The 20,983-nt window shown below is 37.1% G+C and overlaps 1 protein-coding gene across 17 annotated transcripts in view; it reads right to left on the bottom strand.

The window, feature by feature from the left end:
* Positions 1-20,983, bottom strand: part of LOC117235840 (bromodomain adjacent to zinc finger domain protein 2B-like) — a 229,468-nt gene that overhangs the window by 30,463 nt on the left and 178,022 nt on the right. For 16 of the 17 annotated variants that reach the window (XM_033498246.1, XM_033498256.1, XM_033498255.1 and 13 more), the window contains one exon: positions 270-497. In XM_033498246.1, the coding sequence (XP_033354137.1) occupies positions 270-497 (228 nt within the window). Of the gene's footprint in view, positions 1-269; positions 498-1,429; positions 1,488-20,983 lie in introns of those variants that run through there. The other variant, XM_033498257.1, reaches the window with a different exon arrangement.

The raw sequence follows: 20,983 nt of genomic DNA, 5'->3' as shown, positions 1-20,983 counted from the left end.
AGCAAACAATCAGGATAGATAATAGAAAACTACCTGACAGACTAACGAATTTTAAAATTTCTATGAAAGACAAGCGTAACTTACCACTGATTCTCCTCTACGGGTTTCATGTAAAACCGTTAAATACCTATACCGTTTTTCCCTCTCCAGACAATACAATTTATATATTTCTACTGCTACTTTCGTATTCCTGTAAACCCTCCAATTACACAGTCCATTCTATACTAACATTGATATCTCTATAATGTGTAGGATAACAATGAAATTACCTAAACTCGCAGCCTGACTGGCAGCTACACTCAGAGTACCAAGGCTGCTATGGGAGTATGGAGGTGGTGGTGGAGCGGAAGCTGGTGTGTGCCCCCCGAATCCAGGAGCAGAGCCACCACGGCCCAAGATGGCATAAGCCGATGGTAAATGATGGGCCCCCAATCCATACCCGCCCGGCATTCCGCCGAATAACGACGAAGCTGCACTGTCGCCTCGAGGCCAATACGCTGCAATCAAAATCAAATTGGCACGTTCAATTACAGGTACTTACACGAGTGTAGAGACGTTATCGTTTAATTTCTTTGAAAAACAAACTTCTATTAGGTTATGTATGTTTACGATTATATATACAATATATGTATACAGGAGTAGTTTTCTATGGAATATTTTCATGAGCCAGGACATTATTAATAAGATAACTAGAACATGAAACGTTCAATTTATGCTAAATATCGTAGGTGTTCCAATACTTATTAGACGCCACTGTAAATAAAATTTCAGTTTGAATTGAACTCTTTTAATATACCAATTATCACTTATAAATTACATCACTTATAAACGACTTATTAGACTTATATCATGCTTTTTATACTTAACAATATCTGTAGCTAATTTATAGTGATACATACTCATCGTTAAATTTAAGTATACCCTTTTTTCTTGCTATGGTACAGCTGGGACGTTTAATGAATTTTTGAGTTTTAATATTGACGAGAGATTTTACCTATTACTTTCTAATATGCAAATTTACGAACAATATTCTGAACGTGTTACACGAGAAAATTAAAATGGTGCTTATTCTGCGTGTTTGTTGAGTGGTAAAATGAATAAATAACAGATATATGCCCGCCGTAAGAAAACAACGTCTTTGAGGTATGTACTTTCGATTTACAACTGCGATCGATATTGCGAATCCTCTTCATATATTGCGATATATAATATTGCGATAACTTCATAGCGAATCATCTCTATAAAGCTGTACGTAGAAGTAGTCCTATTTACATAACCTCCAAGTTCGATCATTTCGACAATTATCTACGATCTTACAAAATATTTGGGTATTTTCTTATTTAATCCCGTTATTTGTTATTGTAATTTCATTATTATTATTACTACTACTACTGCCAATTTGAATACTATTATTAACATACGTATATACAATTGAAATAAATTTGTTGCTCCCGTGCGTCCTGTCTAGCCATTTTTCAAACAATCCATTTTCTTTAGTCTTGAGGTGAATTTGGTGCCAAAGAAATACTCGGCGATGCACAACAGTATATTTATTTAACAATCCTCGCTTCCGACTCGTTTCGTACAATTCTCGATTTCAACTCACTATTCTCACTTCGTGGTTAAAACTCGACTGTTTTCTTCGTCCGATTTGTTTCTTTTGTCGCCCTTCGATATCCCCACTACGCACTCATTCGTTAGGCATCCGCCACTGTTGCCACGTACTCCTTCTTCCAAATATTCGGCGGAAGGATCGTAGAGATATCGAAGGTTCATTTGTCCTGTCGGCCTTACGCTTCGGTGATGTACTTTGTGTATCGACGAAATCGTTAGAAAGTTCTGTTGTCAAATGCTGCTACAGTCTGATGCCAAATGCTACAAGGTAGGAATTTGATGCTTTGATAATTCATTGCCGAAAATACGCTACTACTAATTCCCAACCATCGTTGAAGTAATCGTTAAAGATTCCATTATTTAATTAAATGTTTAACTAACAATGAAACGAGAGAGCAGAAAAGAAGCTTCAAATTTTCATTACCAATACTAGCTGCAAACATTGTTGAGCACTCAGATTCGTACTCGTGTAACACGATACTGGTGCATACACGCACACACCCGTCGGCAATTCCAGTTAATTAACCAATTATCCGCGAGCGTCATACGCAATTGATTTACCTCCCGGAATTAAATATAATTCAGTACGGGAGGTTCGCAGAGCGCCAGCACGTACGTACGGCGTTGCCGAAAAATATTTGTAAATTCGGGAAACGAAGAGATAATTAGAGGGTCGGCCAGATATTTCGCCCTCGTTATGTAACCCCGTTAATGGACGCTGGAAACTCCGATCGCGAACGATGCGAAAAGATTGAAATGCGCAAGAACAACCTGACTATCTGCTTACACACAACCCAAAACCTGATAGTTTATATATTTCGAAAATCATTGGCTTAGAAGATTCAAAATTTCAATACCTTTTCAGTAATTAATGAAAAGAAAATTCCAACAGATTAATACAAAATTTAGCAATTTAATTAAAAGGGAAAAAGAGGAATACCTTAGAAATTATCAATTCAGAAGATTAGAAATTTCCTTAACGTTTCAATAATCCATGAATGGAAAATTTCCGCAGGTTTTATTCAAAGATTTAAGAAAGAAAGAAGAAAGGAAACATTACGCTAATCTTTTAGCGTGTGACACATCTTATATGTTTATATGTCTTTTTTATATACAGTAGAACTCCATTTATCTGAATCTACCAGAGAATGAACAATTCGTATAACTGGAGTTCACATAATAGGAATTCACAAATTTTCTTCACCATTTATTATTCTTCGCTCGTATAATATAATATGAGTTCAGGTAACTAAAATTCCACTGAAATAAGTTGCGCCGTAGGTTTACTTTTATTTCTCAAGTTGGTAATAACTTACACCAATTGCTAATAACCTATCGTTGTGCCAGAATAACACTAACGTTTGACCGATTAAATTTCCCTAGTACAACGAATTATCCCTATCGAGGCGATTAACAATTAAATTGTTATCGGTTGTATCAACGATCGTAATGATACGCAGAACAGGAAGCGAGGAATAAATTGCAGTGTACACATTGCTGGAACTCGTTATGACGATGCCGTTTAGGTGAGATAAATAAAAACGGCGGATGCCGATACTTTCTAATTTTCATGAAGTGCTAACGATTTTCATAAAATCTTTCTTTAGTTATACGACTGTGATCAAGCATCGAGGATATCCTACGGTCCCTATGAAATTACCCTAAATCTCCTCTATTACGCGTTCTTGCTTCGAATAATGATAGTGCTTTGACTGGCTGCGATTACGCTTCGTACTGATATACGAAGTTGAGCTTCTATTCTTTCTTTTCAAGTAGAATCATCAATGAATACAGATAGCTGTAAGTATCGGTTGAATGAAATTATACAGAAGGAGACGATTCAACTTCAATGGCAAATAATGGACTCGGGTCGAACTGAAACTAAACTGTATAATCGAAGCTTTCATTTGACATTCTTTTTAGAAATTAAATGTAATGGAGACACACAGAACAAGTTAATCATTTGATTCCTGGCAAATTAAACGCTAGTCATATATTTTAATATTAAAGTTTTATATAAAGATTCATAATCTAAACAGTTAGCTAATTAATAATCATTGCAAATATCTATTGCTATAATTTGACGACTAGTATTTTCTTAAGTAGAAAACGATAATTAAGAAGAGGCATAGCCCTTAGACGAGCAATAAACATTTATTAATTTTTATACATCTGTGGAAATATTTTTTTTTATAATTTAATGTGCGCCACTAATCTCTGTGTTCATAATTGCATAAGAACGTTGGATAGATTTTGCAATAACTTTAATTGCAATAATTTAAAAAACAAACACTATCCTATACGACAAACAGCACTAGAACAACTTACATAATTTTATACTCGTATAATTGCGTAAATTAATGTATGCATATGCAACATGCAAACGCAAATAATACAACCGTGACTGGTCAACGATATGTAAAAGCACGAGATTACATAAATAATCAGTTTGCGAGATCTTTCGTAATTTCACTCATAGATGCGATAAATTAAGAATGCTACATGCAAATATATGTAAAATATTTATTTTATGCTTTCGAAAATAAATTTCCTATATTTTTCCAAATGAAATGAATTATTGTTATTAATATCGAATCATTTATAGCGTCAGAAACTGAACTAAAATCTAATCCTGAGATGCTTGATCCATGCGTGTGAACGGTTGATCTTTATTAATCGAATCAATAATATTATACCATTTAATAAAATTTTATCTACCATTCAGAAATCAAAGATCAATCGACCTTGGAATTCCCCCCCCCCCCCCAATTTTTCGTTGATCGAAGAACGAATCGAGTTTGGTCGAATTCTCGTGTTTCTACAATTTATTGTTACAAACGTGGTCGCAAATGTACCATAGATTTTCTACGAGTACGGCGGCCTTGAGCAAGGCCGTGGCATTGAAATCCAAGCGCCGCTTTAATTTATACCGGACGTTGAACCCTCGGCTGGCTTACACGACTACTTCACCGACTGGAGCAACTGCATAATACTCCAGCTGCATATATACATACTATACATACGTGTTATGTACATACATATAACTATATATATGTATATATGTATACATAGATGTACGTACGTAGTACGTACGCACGCGTTACGATGTTTTACATGATGGGAAATTGAAATTTTATCGCGATGGATTTTGTCTCTTCCCCACTTGGTTTCATCGCAATTACTTTGTTCTCACGATTTTTAACTTTTCTTTCACAGAGTTTCTCTATTCTTCCACGTTTTCACGGTATGCAGAACAAACGGCACAAGATTCTTTTGATACGCTACAGTTGCCGAAGGTAACGTCACGTTAATTTAAAAAATCGTAGTGTACGAAGTTTATGCGATGATTGGGAAAAGTTGAAGAAAAGAGACAGAGCAGGCTAAAAGCACAAGAGTCGTTAATAAAAAAAAATAAAACGGCAGTCTGTTGACATTAGAATCATTAGAGTGGTCAGTATGAGAAATTCGTGACTTCTTCATATATGTTTTTTTTTATGATACTTTTGATGTACTAGGATTTTCTATGATATTTTGTCAAGTATGTACACATATTACATAAAGACTTATTTTCTTCTTTAAATTATATAATTTCATTTATCATATTCATCATATCATCTTAATCTTTTTAGTTACCGATACTGCCAATAAATATTCTAATAATGCCTGTTAATAAACACCACGTATAAGACGAAACGGTTAAGAGATAGTTTCGAGAATTATACGAGACACGGGAATTACATTTCTGAACTTACTCTTTCGCTCATCCTCGCCAAGAACGTACATAACATTTTTTTACTCGACTTTTAATACAGTCACAAATTTCTTGCCTTAATGAGCCAGCGACGGTGCACGAGCTGTTACGTGCTTTCCTCTTTAACGTAGATGCTTTAATGGCAATCCATTATTCGAGTAACCGAGCGACCAGCGTGCAAGACAGAGAGAGATGGCGCGCATTAAGCCAGTCCGCCATTTTCGGGACCGCGGACTACGTTCGCCACGCCAACTTCCGTAACGATTCTCGATTAAAGAAACGACGAACAAACATCTCGTTTATTCGTTCGGCAGAATTCTGCCAGCCTGTATGAAATTTCGTTGCGAAACGCTTCTAGCAACGTAATGATCGTTAATTGAAAAGGAAAAAAATCTATAATTGGAGATTTCAACGATCTTTCGATCGGATAAATGAAGGCTGCGTGGATTCGCGTAACGAAGAGGAATTAAACGTATGGTAATCTTGTTTATACGAGACAATTTTATCGAAGGTTCTTCGTTTCCACAACATTGGCGCGATAAATCGTTCGACTAATCGTTTTTCCAACGAGTTGAACGAAACCAATTCTACAGGGTGGTTGGTAACTGGTGGTATAAGCGGAAAGGGGGTGATTCTGGGCGATAAAAACAAGTCGAAAATATAGAATAAAAATTTTTCGTTCGAGGCTTTGTTTTCGAGAAAATCGACTTTGAATTGTCGCTCGGTACGCGTGCACTTTATCGCGTCTCGTTATAACGGACCTCACTGTAGATCGTTGTCTCGATGGAAAAATTAAAAAAAAAATTTTTATTCTATATTTTCGACTTCTTTTTTCGCGTAGAATCACCCCCTTTCCGCTTGTACCACCTTGTATATCTTAGGAAAATTGAATGAAATAAAATGAAATCCACTGGAGGGAGAAGAAGACGTTGGGAAAATTGTACGAGAGAAATTGATGGAAAAAAATATGTCTTTGATGTTCGTTGTAGATCGGTAGCAGTACGTGTTCTTGAAAATTCAACAACACGGTGTTCTAAACGAAGACAAAGACTGCCAGTGCGGTCTTATAGTTTCAGCACGCGATGCGTCACGTTTATCGATTTGTGATTAAGCTTTGGTGTGAGAGCTGGCCAGCTGGGTACGGGCCACCTACCCAGAACTAGGGAGAACTAGGTAGTGACAGCATGAAGACACCTTGAATCGCTTGGAATAATCGAATTTTTAAGCTGCCTGTCCAAATTTCAATTTTCCAAACTCGCATTCTTCACGAAATTTGTCAATCTTGCTACTACACTTGAAAAAGTTCCTTAATTTTCATTGACTGAAATTAATTTAGTTTAACAATATCCTATCTGGTTTTGTATTAAATACAATTATTTATAAAATCTTTAATACAATTTTCCATAAAGTTTATTGACTGATTGTTTATTTAAATTTATAGAAAGACTGACTCAAGGTAAATCAGCTTCCTCACATGTCGCTGCACGATATTCCACACTCGTTGTATAAGTTTCAATCGGAACATCGAATTATCGCAGCAAGAATTATCGTCCGCTGAAAAACATTCTGAGATCGATATCGAGGCGATTTTAGATCGACACGAGTACGGGAACAAATCGCAGTTGCCACGGCAGATGGCTTTTACGTCGCCATAAAATTGGTCGGCCAACGAATCTGTCTTGGAATAAATATCAGCGCACGCACGATTCACACTCGCAATAACCGGCCACGCTCTCCAACGAGGACGTTTATTGCACGATTTTAACGATTTTAACGGCGGAGAGCTTTCGACATGGCCATCGATTAACGGAAAAACAATGCACACCCCCACACAGGGGGTGGGCCCTTTATTAACGGGCACGGAAAAACAGGAAATTAGCGACGCGCCCGTGACTGTCGCTTCCAGTCAGACGCCGACGATGATGATGAACGGGCACATCGATGACCCTATCCTGTGTTTCTACCCCCTTCCAAACGTTCTCTTATTCCGTTTCCACGAGGATGATTGCATTCTCTCTCGATATTTCGTGTTAAATCGCTACATATAAAATGTATAACGTTTCTTTCGAGCTTAAATTTGCCGGACTAATATCATCCACTAAATCTTACATCTTCTATTAACTGGATCAAAAAAGAACATGTATTTATACAATGAAAAATGTAACAGGCTGACAGGAAAATTTAAATGTAAGTCAGTTGAAAGTTAAGAAGGAATTAATCATAGAAAATAATAGACTTTCCAGTGACGAAAATCATATCCATATCTGAGTATCCTTTTCTCAAAGAAAATCCATTCTCATGGTTGAATAACATATAGACTACAATATATAAAATCCAATACTAATTCAAATCTTAAATAATAATAAAATATATTTATCTGTAAATAATAAATAATATGCTAAATAATAGAAGAGCGTTCGTCTTTAATGCAAAATGACAAAAATACCTAACTCTGATAATACCTGAATAATATAGAACGGTATACATTTACAATCCGAAATAACCAAAATACTTAAACCTAATTCTAACATGCGTGAGTAATAAAGGAGTACTTATCTATAAAGCAAAATACTCAGAAGACCTAGTTCCAATCCAAATATCCAATACTTAGTCAATGAAAAAAGTAACTAAAAGGTAGAACCTCAACGAAGTATCTTCTCGCTTCCATCTCTCGATACGTAATTCCACGTTAAAGGAGAAGCAAAAGCAACTAAAATTCGTTGGTTAACGAGAGATTCGACGCCACGGTCTGTACGTGGCTGCGTTCAATGAACAACAAATCTCGGCCAGGTTCGATGCGAAATCAGCGAACGAACAGCCCGATAAGAGAAACTAAACAAGCCAGGATAGACGAGAAGAGCGGATCGTAGGTGGAGGAAAGCGTTACGGAGCGACTGGTTCGTAGGATGTGTTCGGTCCGGGAGCCGGGAAAATGGCCGTGTTATTAAATCGATCGGCGCTCTCTGGCCAGTAGGGGTTGGAGCTAGGCCAGGGGGCTGCGAGAGGGAGAGAAACGTATATAGCCACGGGGATGATGAGAACGCGATGGAAAGGGGCTCGAGAATTACGAATGGCTCTTGCTTGGTCGTCACACCGCCGGAAATCGGCGTCTCCTGTTTACGCGTTTTAATACACAATGCTCGCTGCGGAATTATTCCAACGGATAAAGAAGAGGGTCGTCTGTTACGATTTCTGTGAAATGCGCTTGTTAACACATTGCCGGCCAACTTTCCAGTAAATGCAAAATTCTTCATTCATATTGATCGACGAGCTCTTATGGGAAAAGAACTTGCTTGGAAATTTCTGATTCTTTCTAATATTTGCCTCGACACCTATAATGACTCTTCAAGAATTTCGTTCTCCTTATAATTATAAGGTTACATTTATAGTTGTATAATTATATACATATATATATTTATAGATATAAAGGGAAATTTAATAGTAAATCTATTATTCGGATAAAAAATACCATACGTCTATTGGCTGTTTTTTCTGACAACTCCTTTTGTTTATTTGAAAGAAGATTAACTTACTTTCAACTTACAGAAATGGCTTCTTGCTAGGCTGGAATACAGAACACCGATCGGATGATTTACGAATTGAAATAAAGTTAGGTTTGTATGAGTAATAACGATTAATACTTCTATTTCACAGTTGGAAAAGCCAAATTTTTGCACGTGGTCCTAATGTGATAGCTAGAGACTGTACCTTTAACTTGTTAACCGAGTCGACGTCATAAATAAATCGATATCAGTTGAATTCTTGAATGCTTGCGAAACGGCGCCTAAATAAATTTCTAAATAAAGAAAATATTGTATCTAAGAGATTGACAATCCTAATAACGAGTTAATTCATCTTCCAGATTAATCCTCTTCAAATTCTGCGCTCTCCAGCTCGCAACTTATAATAATGAACACTAGACAGCAGAAATTCTACGAAATACCACGTTGAACCAAAGAAGACGAAGAAGAAGAAGAAGAAGAAGAGCAAAGAAAAGCAAAAGAAACAGAGAGGGAGGAAGAACGAGATTATTGCGGAACAGGGTAACGTAACTTCTTGCTGCTATTTTAAGGGTACAGAATATACGGACTGGATCTTTTATCTTTCTTTCGTTTTTTCTTCCTTCCCCCTTTCTTCTCGTCGTTGGTGCAGTCTCGACGAGAGGAACGTGCCGAGAAGAAAATAGCTCGGACCAACGGTGTGGCACGGAACGACGCGAATCTTACGAGCTGGAAAGGCGACGGAATGAAAGATCCGAGATTTAACGCGACGCTATATTCATTCAACGTGTTCACCAGCGAGATACAAATAAGACTCGCGTAATCACGAAAGGGTCTCGTCGAGGCGAGGTACCACACGTATACATATGTACATACATACGTATCACGCTTCAGCTTTTTTCAATGCCCTTTTCCTATCCCCTGTGCCTAAAATCCCTGCATAGCCTTCGAGAATCGTCATAGCGCTATTGTTCCGGACTATGGGATCGTTCACTGACGAGTGTAATGGGAAATCACGGTCTTTTCGTCCATCGGATTTTATATGTTTTCGTTCGACGGTTAATTCGAATAGTTTCAGTAATAAAGCATTATTAATAGCGAGCTATTTACTGTTCGAGTATTTTGTATGGATTACCCGTGAAGAGGCGGCAATTTATAAGAAGCTATTTACGAAGACTCAGAAATATCAATTTACAGATAATAAAATTTACAACTGCTTTAATTTTAACATAGAATTTTGATTTTTTTCATTCATATCTATCATATGTTCTATCCTCTGAATCTGTAAGTGAAGGGTTTTTAAACGAGTCATTTATAAAGTCCCAGGAAGTTTTAAGGAACAAGCTAATTCAAATAATTTTAACATAGAAGGTTAATTTTCTCAGAGGACAAGCTGAAAATCGTACCGTGACGCAAGACAGGATTTTGAGAATTTACATTTAGTCATCTACTTCGATGTTCAAAAGTATCGCCTTAACAAGCTTGAAGAAGTATAATGAAATGTTTATAAAGAAAGAACGTATCATTTTACGAAAAGCATTAGACTTCTCAGTCTCTCAAATAGTTGCGAATGACGCTATACATATTATATAATGGCGTGGTAGCCTTACAACTGTTCAATCATCGCTTACGAATTGCTCGATTCTGCCAGCCATTGTACAGGTATACTCGACCAAGAATCGCAGAAATCTACACACGTCTTTTTAAATTCCTCATCTCTGCTCCGTATCGCAGAATTGAGACACTAAAAAGGAGCATACCATGTTATCAGGAGACATCGCGACACAGATTGCAATTACGAGCAAGAGCATCGTCTTGTTACTTAGATAGGAAATAGTGGAAACAAGCGACGTGACGCGTGTCTTTGCAATTTCATGACGCTTCGCGATTTGGTGGTCTTAAACTCGGTGCAGACGATCGATGTAACGTCGTTGTTGCGATTTTGTAGCATGACGCGTTAGGATTTGGCAGTTTTATTCGGTAGCGACGAGATGGCATTGTGATTTCGCAGTGACGCTGAGCCATTTGACAATTTTATTAGAAATTTCAGGCTTTTACATACACAAATATTCGAACTCGTACCATAAAATTATCCAGCTTATCTAAGCTTAGTTCTTTTAAAAGATTATTTATATTTCACGCTTTAATTTAATAAATATTTAAGATTAGATTTCATTACATTTCAGAAGGTATATACATATGTCTTTGTTTGCTTTCAGTTCTAAGCTTAGTTCTTTTAAAAAATTATTTATATTTCACGCTTTAATTTAATAAATCTTTAAGATTAGATTTCATTACATTTCAGAAGGTATATACATATGTTTTTGTTTGCTTTTAGTTGTAAGCTTAGTTCTTTTAAAAGATTATTTATATTTCACGCTTTAATTTAATAAATATTTAAGATTAGATTTCATTACATTTCAGAAGGTATATACATATGTCTTTGTTTGCTTTCAGTTCTAAGCTTAGTTCTTTTAAAAAATTATTTATATTTCACGCTTTAATTTAATAAATCTTTAAGATTAGATTTCATTACATTTCAGAAGGTATATACATATGTTTTTGTTTGCTTTTAGTTGTAAGCTTAGTTCTTTTAAAAGATTATTTATATTTCACGCTTTAATTTAATAAATATTTAAGATTAGATTTCATTACATTTCAGAAGGTATATACATATGTTTTTGTTTGCTTTCAGTTGTAAGCTTAGTTCTATTAAAAAATTATTTATATTTCACGCTTTAATTTAATAAATATTTAAGATTAGATTTCATTACATTTCAGAAGGTATATACATATGTCTTTGTTTGCTTTCAGTTGTAAGCTTAGTTCTTTTAAAAAATTATTTATATTTCACGCTTTAATTTAATAAATATTTAAGATTAGATTTCGTTACATTTCAGAAGGTATATACATACGCTTTTGTTAGGATTACAATTAGCTTTCTCAGAAATCGAATAAACCCTATTGGAGCTTTTGATTTTAATAATAATAATTAGATCTTTGCGTCAGTGGATCTTTATGTAAATTTGTATTTCTATCAATAGTATCGACGAGTTATCTAAGAATTATCTACCGAATTATCGACGAGTATCTAGCGAGTATTAATCGAGTATTAATTAGCGATCTTATTTTGCGACTTATACACTGACATAGCGAATCCGTTAGTACGAGCATCTCAGCGAATATTGTCTATATATTAATTTATTTAATCATCTTACATATACTCGACGGTTTCAACAACGAACTATCTCGACATTAAACCTCACCAATCCACCATCCTCTCCACATAAACTTCTATAAATCAGTAGAATAAATCAGTAAAATAAAAGTAGAATAAATCAGTAGCATCAAAGAAACAGAATTTGTATTACGCACATTCTGTACGCGATACAACTCACACAAGCCTACACTCCCATTATTAGAAATATGAAGCTACCAAGTGACGCAGGATCGTCATAGAAAAACGGAACGACATCGCAACGTTCGTCTACAGCGATGCTTAAACGACAGCACAGACCAGCCGAGCGAAAGACGCGGATATCCAATCTATATCGACGACATTCTCCTCTTCCTTTCTCTGTTCCTCTCTCTCTCTCTCTCTCTCTCTTTCCTCCGGTTTTACACCTTAACGTCGGCGTTTCCGCTTATAACCGTCCAATCGCGATTCAGCATCGGTCCATGAGAGAGCGGAGAGAGAGCGTACGTGTGTATCCTGTCCCTCGAGGAAGAGGATCGATCGAGGGATCGGAATGCCGAGAGGGGTGGCGCGTGCGAGCGTCGCGCGTCGCCGCGATGCGATGGCTGGCTCGCCTCCAAATCGCTTTAATTTCGTTTACGCGGCGACCAAAGCGGAGGAGAAAAGCAGAGAGCGAGAGAGAAACAGAGGGATAAAGAGAGGCTCATTCGCGTGCAAGCGGTGACGAGAGCTAGGCAACTCGCTGGAGAAATCTTTGACTTTCCTTTAACCGTTTCTCTTTCTTCTTTTCTCTTTTCTATCCTTGTAAAATAACGAAATTACTAGATTGCTTATTTATGTATTTAAGATCACATTAACCTTAACACTAGAACTACATCGACAACTAGAATCGACTGGTGTTACAATTTTATTTTAGAATTCCTACTTCGTGTTATATTTTTTTCCACGATGATGTAATGACTTTCGCAACGATAACTAGAAGAATAATATAATGAGTTTTATTTTGCTTTTTATGTATTCAAAGTCAAAATAATTTTGTATCAAGGCTACTTAAAACGACTGATACTTGTCAAAGTGTAAAATCCGTATATCGAACCACAATTAACCAGTTTCCTCGTTTTCTACAGCTTGCCACACGCTTTTCAAATTGTTACCGCGTATCATTCGATACGATGATAACAGTTATCAGGAAAATTCCGGATCGATCGCTAGAAATACCATAGCAATCAAAATGACTGGTTCTACAATTTTATAAATCTGTCAACCCTCGTTTAGGTCGATCATAGTCCCAGATGGATTAAAAATACCAAAAATGTACTACATAACCTGGAATTCCTTTTGTAAGAAAGTAATAAATCAATAAATATAAAAATATTCTATTATTGCGTATTTTTTAAAGTCTAGTCATTTTCACTGGTTTTCGTAGAAATAGCTTCGTGTTAACTATCGGTAGTTCTAGTGTTAAGAGTTCATTCGGACGACTTTCCATTTCGGTTAACGTAGAGGCGTTTCCCTACTTTCTGCATAACTAAAGAAAATAATAAACATTCTTGGCGACGAAGATGCGCTGTTTGCGTTAAACATAATCTCACGACTGACTCGCATTACGAATGCAAAAAACGTAACATTGGTTTATGTATTGAACTCTGCTTTGAGATTTACCATACAATACAAAATTATTAAATGTTCAATTTGAAAGATATAATTGGAAACTTTTATATTCTTCGTGTTATTATTGCTTAATGAAATAAATGGCCATTAAGGCTTTTCAGGTCACTACATAATTTATTTTAGTTACAATCAATATATTTTCCAATGAAAATTCAGTCTGCTCAACTTGCGCTCTTTCGCAAAAAATACGCAGCCCACGGTGTGCTTCTTCGTAAAGAGTGGGCAGTCCACGGCGTACGCTTAACGTCGGACAACGTAGCGTTCAAAGGGTTAAATCTTTGTTGAGCGTAGAATTTACATGCACTCTCGCTAAAAAAATTGTTTCTTATTTTTTCTTATTTATTTATTCTGGTATTTGGTATATCATTGACTCATTTAACCTTTCAATTATTCTTGTGAATTTTTGCCGAATTGTTTCGAGTCGATCACCGAATCGTGAAGTTATCAGCTTGCAACGAGAGGAGGACAATGATATTACTAAAGTTAATAAATATCGGAAACTTGGATGGTCTTACGTAATTTTATCCATATACTAATCGTAAACTGTTTAAGTATAGCCCTTTCCCTTAGGAAACGTTAAGTATTCGTATCGGTTATGTTAATCACATAATAGCTATGGATCGTGTCTGTGGGAATAAATTCGTATCTTTATAAATCTACAGAAACTAAATGTTCTCTAAACTTTTTATATTTTACATACTTTTGTATATTACGCGCATTTTCCACACTTTTGCGCTTTTACATTTCCCATAAATTCATAACAACCTGCAGTCTACTATTCGCGACTAAAACGACTATACGCATACGTACACGCAATACAAGGTGATTCTTTATTTCTGAATAAAATAATATAGGATCCCGTGTATCGATGAAAAACATTCTCTTGCTCTATCTGTTTATTATAGTCGTTGCAAAATTTATTCAGTCCCAAGATATAGAATATCTCTAAGGGTTAGTTGAAGGAGTTTATCACCGAAAAGGACGAACAATTTGTGGAAAAGGATCTCTCGAAGCTATTGCCTACATAAAAAAATATCGTCAAACAAAATACTAGTTCCGGAAACACACATTGTACTTAAACTTATCTTAAATATCGCTACAAAACTTGTCGAACGATCCAATATTATTGTTCACCGCAAGAAAGGATCGGATATCGAGTGACGGGAGTGAGGCGGATCGGTATCTAGCCGTGGCCTGGCTACGTGCTAATTAATTTCTCGTTAACGAAGTCACGGCAAGCTCCCTTCTTTAAACATAATCGAGCCAAGACGTCGGATAAGTTGGTTAGAAATATAGGATAAGCTTGACGAAGTAATAAAGGGTTGGTTGTTGGTAATTGTGGATTCGTTCGAAGGGCGGTGAAAAGAGAATGAACCGGGCTGGCCAAAGGGAGAGCTTGTAAATTACGTTGAACACTGGTAACGGGAATCGTTTTGGGCAAATGCATATGATGTTTCGCAAAATTCGCGTGTTAACAATCGAAAGTGAACGAATAATACAGCCATCGTGTAAGCATCCTTTGTGGTTACGAATTTTCTAAATTGTTTCAACCTGATTTTCTCTAAAAATCAGTTTCAAAGGGCAAATCAACGACAAGAATTTTTCTATTTCGTTTAGCCACATATTTTGCGCTCTAAGCTCTCTCGAGCAATAACTTATTAACTAGTATTGAGATATGTATAATTTTATATGCTAGACTAGGTTAGATGCGTAGTAGTGATACTTGTATGTGAATATCAGCGTGTGGAAGTATGTGTGTGTGCGCGGCGTCTCGAAAACAAAGCAATGTAAATTGTTCAGTCGAGAAGAAACTGGTGAGATGCGTGCAAGTGTGTATCGATGAATATCTTTGAAATCGCTTATCAAATAAATATATAACTATTCTAACATGTATCGGAGATGTAGGGACATCGGGCCATTCTTTTGGAATTTTGGGAAGATCCCCAATACTAGAAGTAGTTGTGTGATACCATTTGATTATGTTTGCTCGAGATTTGTGACAGTGGGCTTAGGCTCGAGGTCACACAACTGGTCGCCGAACGTAGCCACGGTCACGGGATGAACGTTTTTACCTTTCAGAAGAAGTACCAATATCGAGGGACACACGCTGTATTAACAAACAGCCCCGGGCAGGAGCAATGTCGGCTCTACGCGGGTCTGCCTAGTAACGACGCCTGGAATTTTGTTGATATCCCCGGTCAATATGCAAATTGACAAATGTGATCGTATCAGTCTTTCATTCTTGTGATCACCTTGGAGAGTTTTCACACAACGTCTTGTTAGTCAGTCAGAAAGATACCGAGCGTCACAGCTAACGTCACTTTGTGTTTCAAAATATATTCTATTGTACAAAGAGTTTTCCCTGTTGACCGTGGATTCGTTATTGAACCTAAGAACATTGTCTTTAACATCTAGAGTGTCTAATCACCACGTTTAATTGACAAACTCTGTTAAATCAATATTTGTGCATATCATTGTAAATATAATCTTCATTGAACAACAACGATGGCTTGTCTTAATGAAGATACGTTACACGCCCCTAAGTCTAACGTCAACCCGACATATGAATTCTAAATGTAAATTTAGCGTTCCTATACCATTATTTTGGCTATTAAGATCCAAAATTCTCAACAACTGGTAATAGATTAATAAATTTTATTAGCGGATTCACACGTTATAGATTGTAGGCGATAGACTGCGGTTGATTTTGTATTAATGAGAATTCTAAAGGTGAAAAAATACACGGAACGCGCTCATAAAAATGTATAAAATTCTACTTCTTTGGTTGTATGTATATATAAGAAAAAAAAATTCCATCTTTCATTTTTCGATTTATAATTCACGCTCGAATTTAAATTCCATCTCACGTTCTCTACACCATTGCTGGTAATTTTGCAGCAAGTCTTGCGAATGCTAATTGCAATGATTACCACGATGCGGCATTTCCATTAAATATCCCAGCATCAAACCACTCGAATATCACAAAATGTCATAATTAATGACATACACGGAAACCTCTGAAAGAACAACAGCGCTATCAAATTTGAAACGAATCGAATATCCAACACGATCCTTTCAGATATGTATGTATATCGAATTATATACAAATTCCGCATCGACCAAACACAAAAGAGAAAACCGCACAGCATACCGACCACATACATTGCTCATGTCCACGCTATTCCTCTATCCCTTAATTCTCACAATTCAGCAATCTTCGCCATTTTTCATTCGCAATTCTTTCTGCGATTCCTCTCGCCCTTATTTCGACGAAAGACACAACTCGTTGACGGAAACAGATTCTACAAAATCGAGAAAGTATTCGGTTGCCCGAAAAGTGTCTTTCCTTTACAGACACGTCTTTTACAACGACGCATCTTTAGACAAACATGAAACCTAATCCGTCGAACGTGATTTTTATTTTGATAGAACAAAATGGATCATACGTAATTCGATAAAATAATATAAAACGGGAAATATTGTGCATCCATTATTTCCTTATAAAACGTATGTATATCGACGAATATCTTGCAAATCACATATTAAATAAATCTGAAACTATTTTGATATCAATTCTAAGTGTAATCTTAGTGTAGTTACACATTTATTTCGGCGATTAAGATTCACAATTCCCAACAGATATAAATTTTTATAAAATATAAAAATATAAAATATTATTAATATGAAATTGGAAATATTATATTAATAATATAAATATTTATATTAATAAATATTAGGTTGTCTGAAAAACGTCTTTCTTTTACAGACACGTCTGTTACAACGACGCATCTTTAGACAAACATGAAACCTAATCCGTCGAAAGTTGTGATCTTTATTTTGATAGAACAAAATGAATCATTCGTAATTCGATAAAATAATATAAAACGGAAAATGTGCATCCATTATTTCCTTATAAAACGAAAGAAACTTTTCGGACGACCTAATACAACGCGAAAGATTGTCAACTTGCGTAGTTGGAATTGCGTTTTCAAAGCCCAGAATTGGAGAACGCAACTTAGGTACAGAGTGTTTGAATAATTACGGTTACTACGACCGAAAGAAGAGTAATTTTATGTGAAAAAATACATGAAAAATGCAAAGTAATGGATTGTTCTCAAGAAAATGGATTTTAAATATTTTATAAGTAGATAAGGTAATTGCTACATATTTTGGGTATTTTCTATGCATATTTTTATCTTTATATTGTGTCCATTTTTACAGTTCGAAATTTCCCATAAACACATAAAAATCACATAGCGAAATCATTCCCTGCTTTGTATCACTAAAATTCTCTCTTCGTTTTCATTTGCCTCATTTAAAATCATCTGTTCTTGCTTGCAGCACAATTATTAGAACGTGATGCATATTTGAACGCAACGTACCATCCATTTTACCTCTACCAACCGCCTAATCTGCCCCGAAAGAAACTTCCGGCGGATTACCCGCGTTCCATAATTCAATGATTTGATGTTTGAAAGGGTCGGTCGAATTAATATTTTTCATGCCAGTAACCCGAATCGATCGAAAAGGAGGTGGTTCGTGTTCTATACTTGTTCCCCTTCTTTATTATTACACCAAATGTCTTGCCTTATCTTCGAAGGATCTTCGAATGGTTTTGCTCTTCCTGTATCGGATTCGTGGCACGATGATCGCATTTATCAAGCTGCACACGTTGTTTGAACGCAAGGGGGAAAGGCCTGTTCCATAAAGAAGGGGAGAAGACACCGAGGGTGAAAAGAAATTCTTAGAACGGACAAGGGTGGAGGAAAAGGCGGAGAAAGTGATGGAACACGGGGAAGAAATCAGCGTGGCTTGATGGAGGTAACGAGGCCAGTCGAAAGCAAGAGGAATCAGGAGAATGAAAATGAGACGAGAGTGAAAGTTGGAAGGGTTGAGATTTGGAAAACGAGGGGCTACCACGGCAAAGGGAGTGGAATTATGGCGGTGAAATATGGCGGGTCGAGGTAATGGGGATGCGCAGACGTAACGATGGACCAGGCAAGAGCAACTGAGACGGAGTAAGACGATTATGAGAAAATTAAACCCTTTTACCATTGGGTCACCTGCCAAGTAATATGGTTTTATTTCTTAGAAGCGAGTATTGAATAATGAGCCTTGTCACGACGCGGGAGTAGGAAATTTGATAGAACGCAATTGTGTATAAATATGCAGTAATTATATACTGATTCGTGAAACTAGTAATTTTCTCTGAATCATTAACACCTCAAACGTAATCCAATTATTCTTTCTAATATTAATTACTAGACTGCGGCTCTGTTTGTGCCTTCAGATGTACAGAAGCTTACACAAGATATTTAACCCCTTAACCTACGATTTACGCTCGAGAATTTTGGCCCGAAAACGTAAACAAGCTATTATACAGGGTGGTTGACAACTGGTGGTACAAGCGGAGAGGGGGTGATTCTAGGCGAAAAAAGAAGTCGAAAATGTAGAATAAACATTTTTCGTTCGAGGCTTTGTTTTCGAGAAAATCGACTTTGAATTTTCGCTGGGTACGCGTGCACTTTATCGCGTCTCGTTATAACGGAGCTCACTGTAGATCGTTGCCTCGATTGACGTTTTTTTTTTTATTCTATAAATTTTTATTCTATATTTTTTATTCCATGTTTTCGACTTCTTTTTTCGCGTAGAATCACCCCCTTTCCGCTTGTACCACCAATTACCAACCACCCTGTATATTATATTTGGCCCGATCATCGTACTACGGACTATGCCCGTAGTTGTAGTTTAAGGGGTTAAAGAGAAACGGTTATACCTAAACAGTGAGTTGCGTTTGGGTTCTATTTATCTAGCGGAGTCGATAAAAAATATGAATTTGCATAAACGTACGCAGTGGAAACTAAAACGACACAACGGAAGTCACGGAAAACCATAGAAATTATTATAAAAAAGATCCATACGGAGAGGAAAAATGTGAAAACACAAGGAAAACTTGCGAAAAATGCAGGAAACGTGGAAACAGTGAAAAAAGTAAATTAACAGAGAGCAAACGAGTGGGTGGTCGTTATTGGAGAGGCTGTGTAGCGGGAAAAAGAGATCGGAAGAGAGGAGAGAAGAGGAGTTGGCGAGCAGTTATGCGGAGGAAAAAGACGGCGACGCGTGGGACGCGATATACATACTAGAACCACATTCTCACATGTAGGCGAAGGTTCGCGCCAGCGTGTCCCTAGGGGCACGCTAGTTAAATGTCACACTCGTGTTCGCGCGAGCGCCCACGCGCCTCTACGCGTGCTTTTCACCAGCCGCTTTCGGCGATTCGTCGTTCCGCGTGCAATCTTAGAGTCGGTTGCGAGCTGCAGCTTGAACTCGCGCGATCCAACATTCCTCGTAAAACACGCGCGACGACGGACGAGTTCTAATCGAAAGTTGTTTAAAATTACTTTGCACCTTTTGCATCGATTCTTGTTGAAAGTATTATTGCCTGAACGTTTGGCATTATAAATTCTGAATGTTAATTTTCATCGCCAAATATTATAGATAAAATATTATAAAATTAGCAACAAAATACTTGATCACCTCAAACGCTACCAAGGTCTACTATTCAAGGTCTATCTCCTAAATATTCTATTGCTTATTCGTCTGAAGCTCGCGCGTGCACCATTATCTTTCCACGTTCAGAGTTCGATTCGATTATGAAAAATCCTTAACCGTAACGTTTCGAACGTGGAAATACGCAGTCGCTAACCGCACAACATCTTCAATTTCTGCACACTCCGCGAAATAGAAACCCTTCAGCGTTTACGTTCCGCTGTTTCCTTGCAACTAGGAGAAGCAACGGCTGCTTGCAGCCGTCTCATCCGGTTCCTCGAACGCGGGCCCTCGATTCTTTAACTAGAACGCATAACGACCGCGCCGTCATCGTCGCCAGAAGCAGAGGAGAAGGAAGAAAAAGACGATGCACGGCGATGGAAGAAAGCAGAACACTTTGAAACGAAAACTCCGGCGCATGAAGCGCGAGCTTGCATCGAACGCTCGGAGATAAAAGCGACGTGTATCAGAGAACGCAGTGAAATTAGAAACCGGCGACGAGGGTGGAATACGGGGGATGAGCGCGCCGCGCAAAAAGAACCTATTTCTTTCCCTCTTTTTTCGCCGATTCTGCCTCACGCGCGTTTCGTTCGGCCGCGTTCCTCTCGCCTAACAGCATTTCATCTGCGAGCTTCTTGAAAAATCTAGCGTGACACACACCACGAGTGTCGTCACACCGCGCAATGTTGATCACACGGATGG

The sequence above is a fragment of the Bombus vosnesenskii genome, unplaced genomic scaffold (assembly GCF_011952255.1).
Source record: "Bombus vosnesenskii isolate JDL3184/JDL3185 unplaced genomic scaffold, Bvos_JDL3184-5_v1.1 scf7180000013320, whole genome shotgun sequence".
Classification (NCBI taxonomy): Eukaryota; Metazoa; Arthropoda; class Insecta; order Hymenoptera; family Apidae; genus Bombus; species Bombus vosnesenskii.
This window is presented reverse-complemented; position numbering and strand designations above follow the sequence as displayed.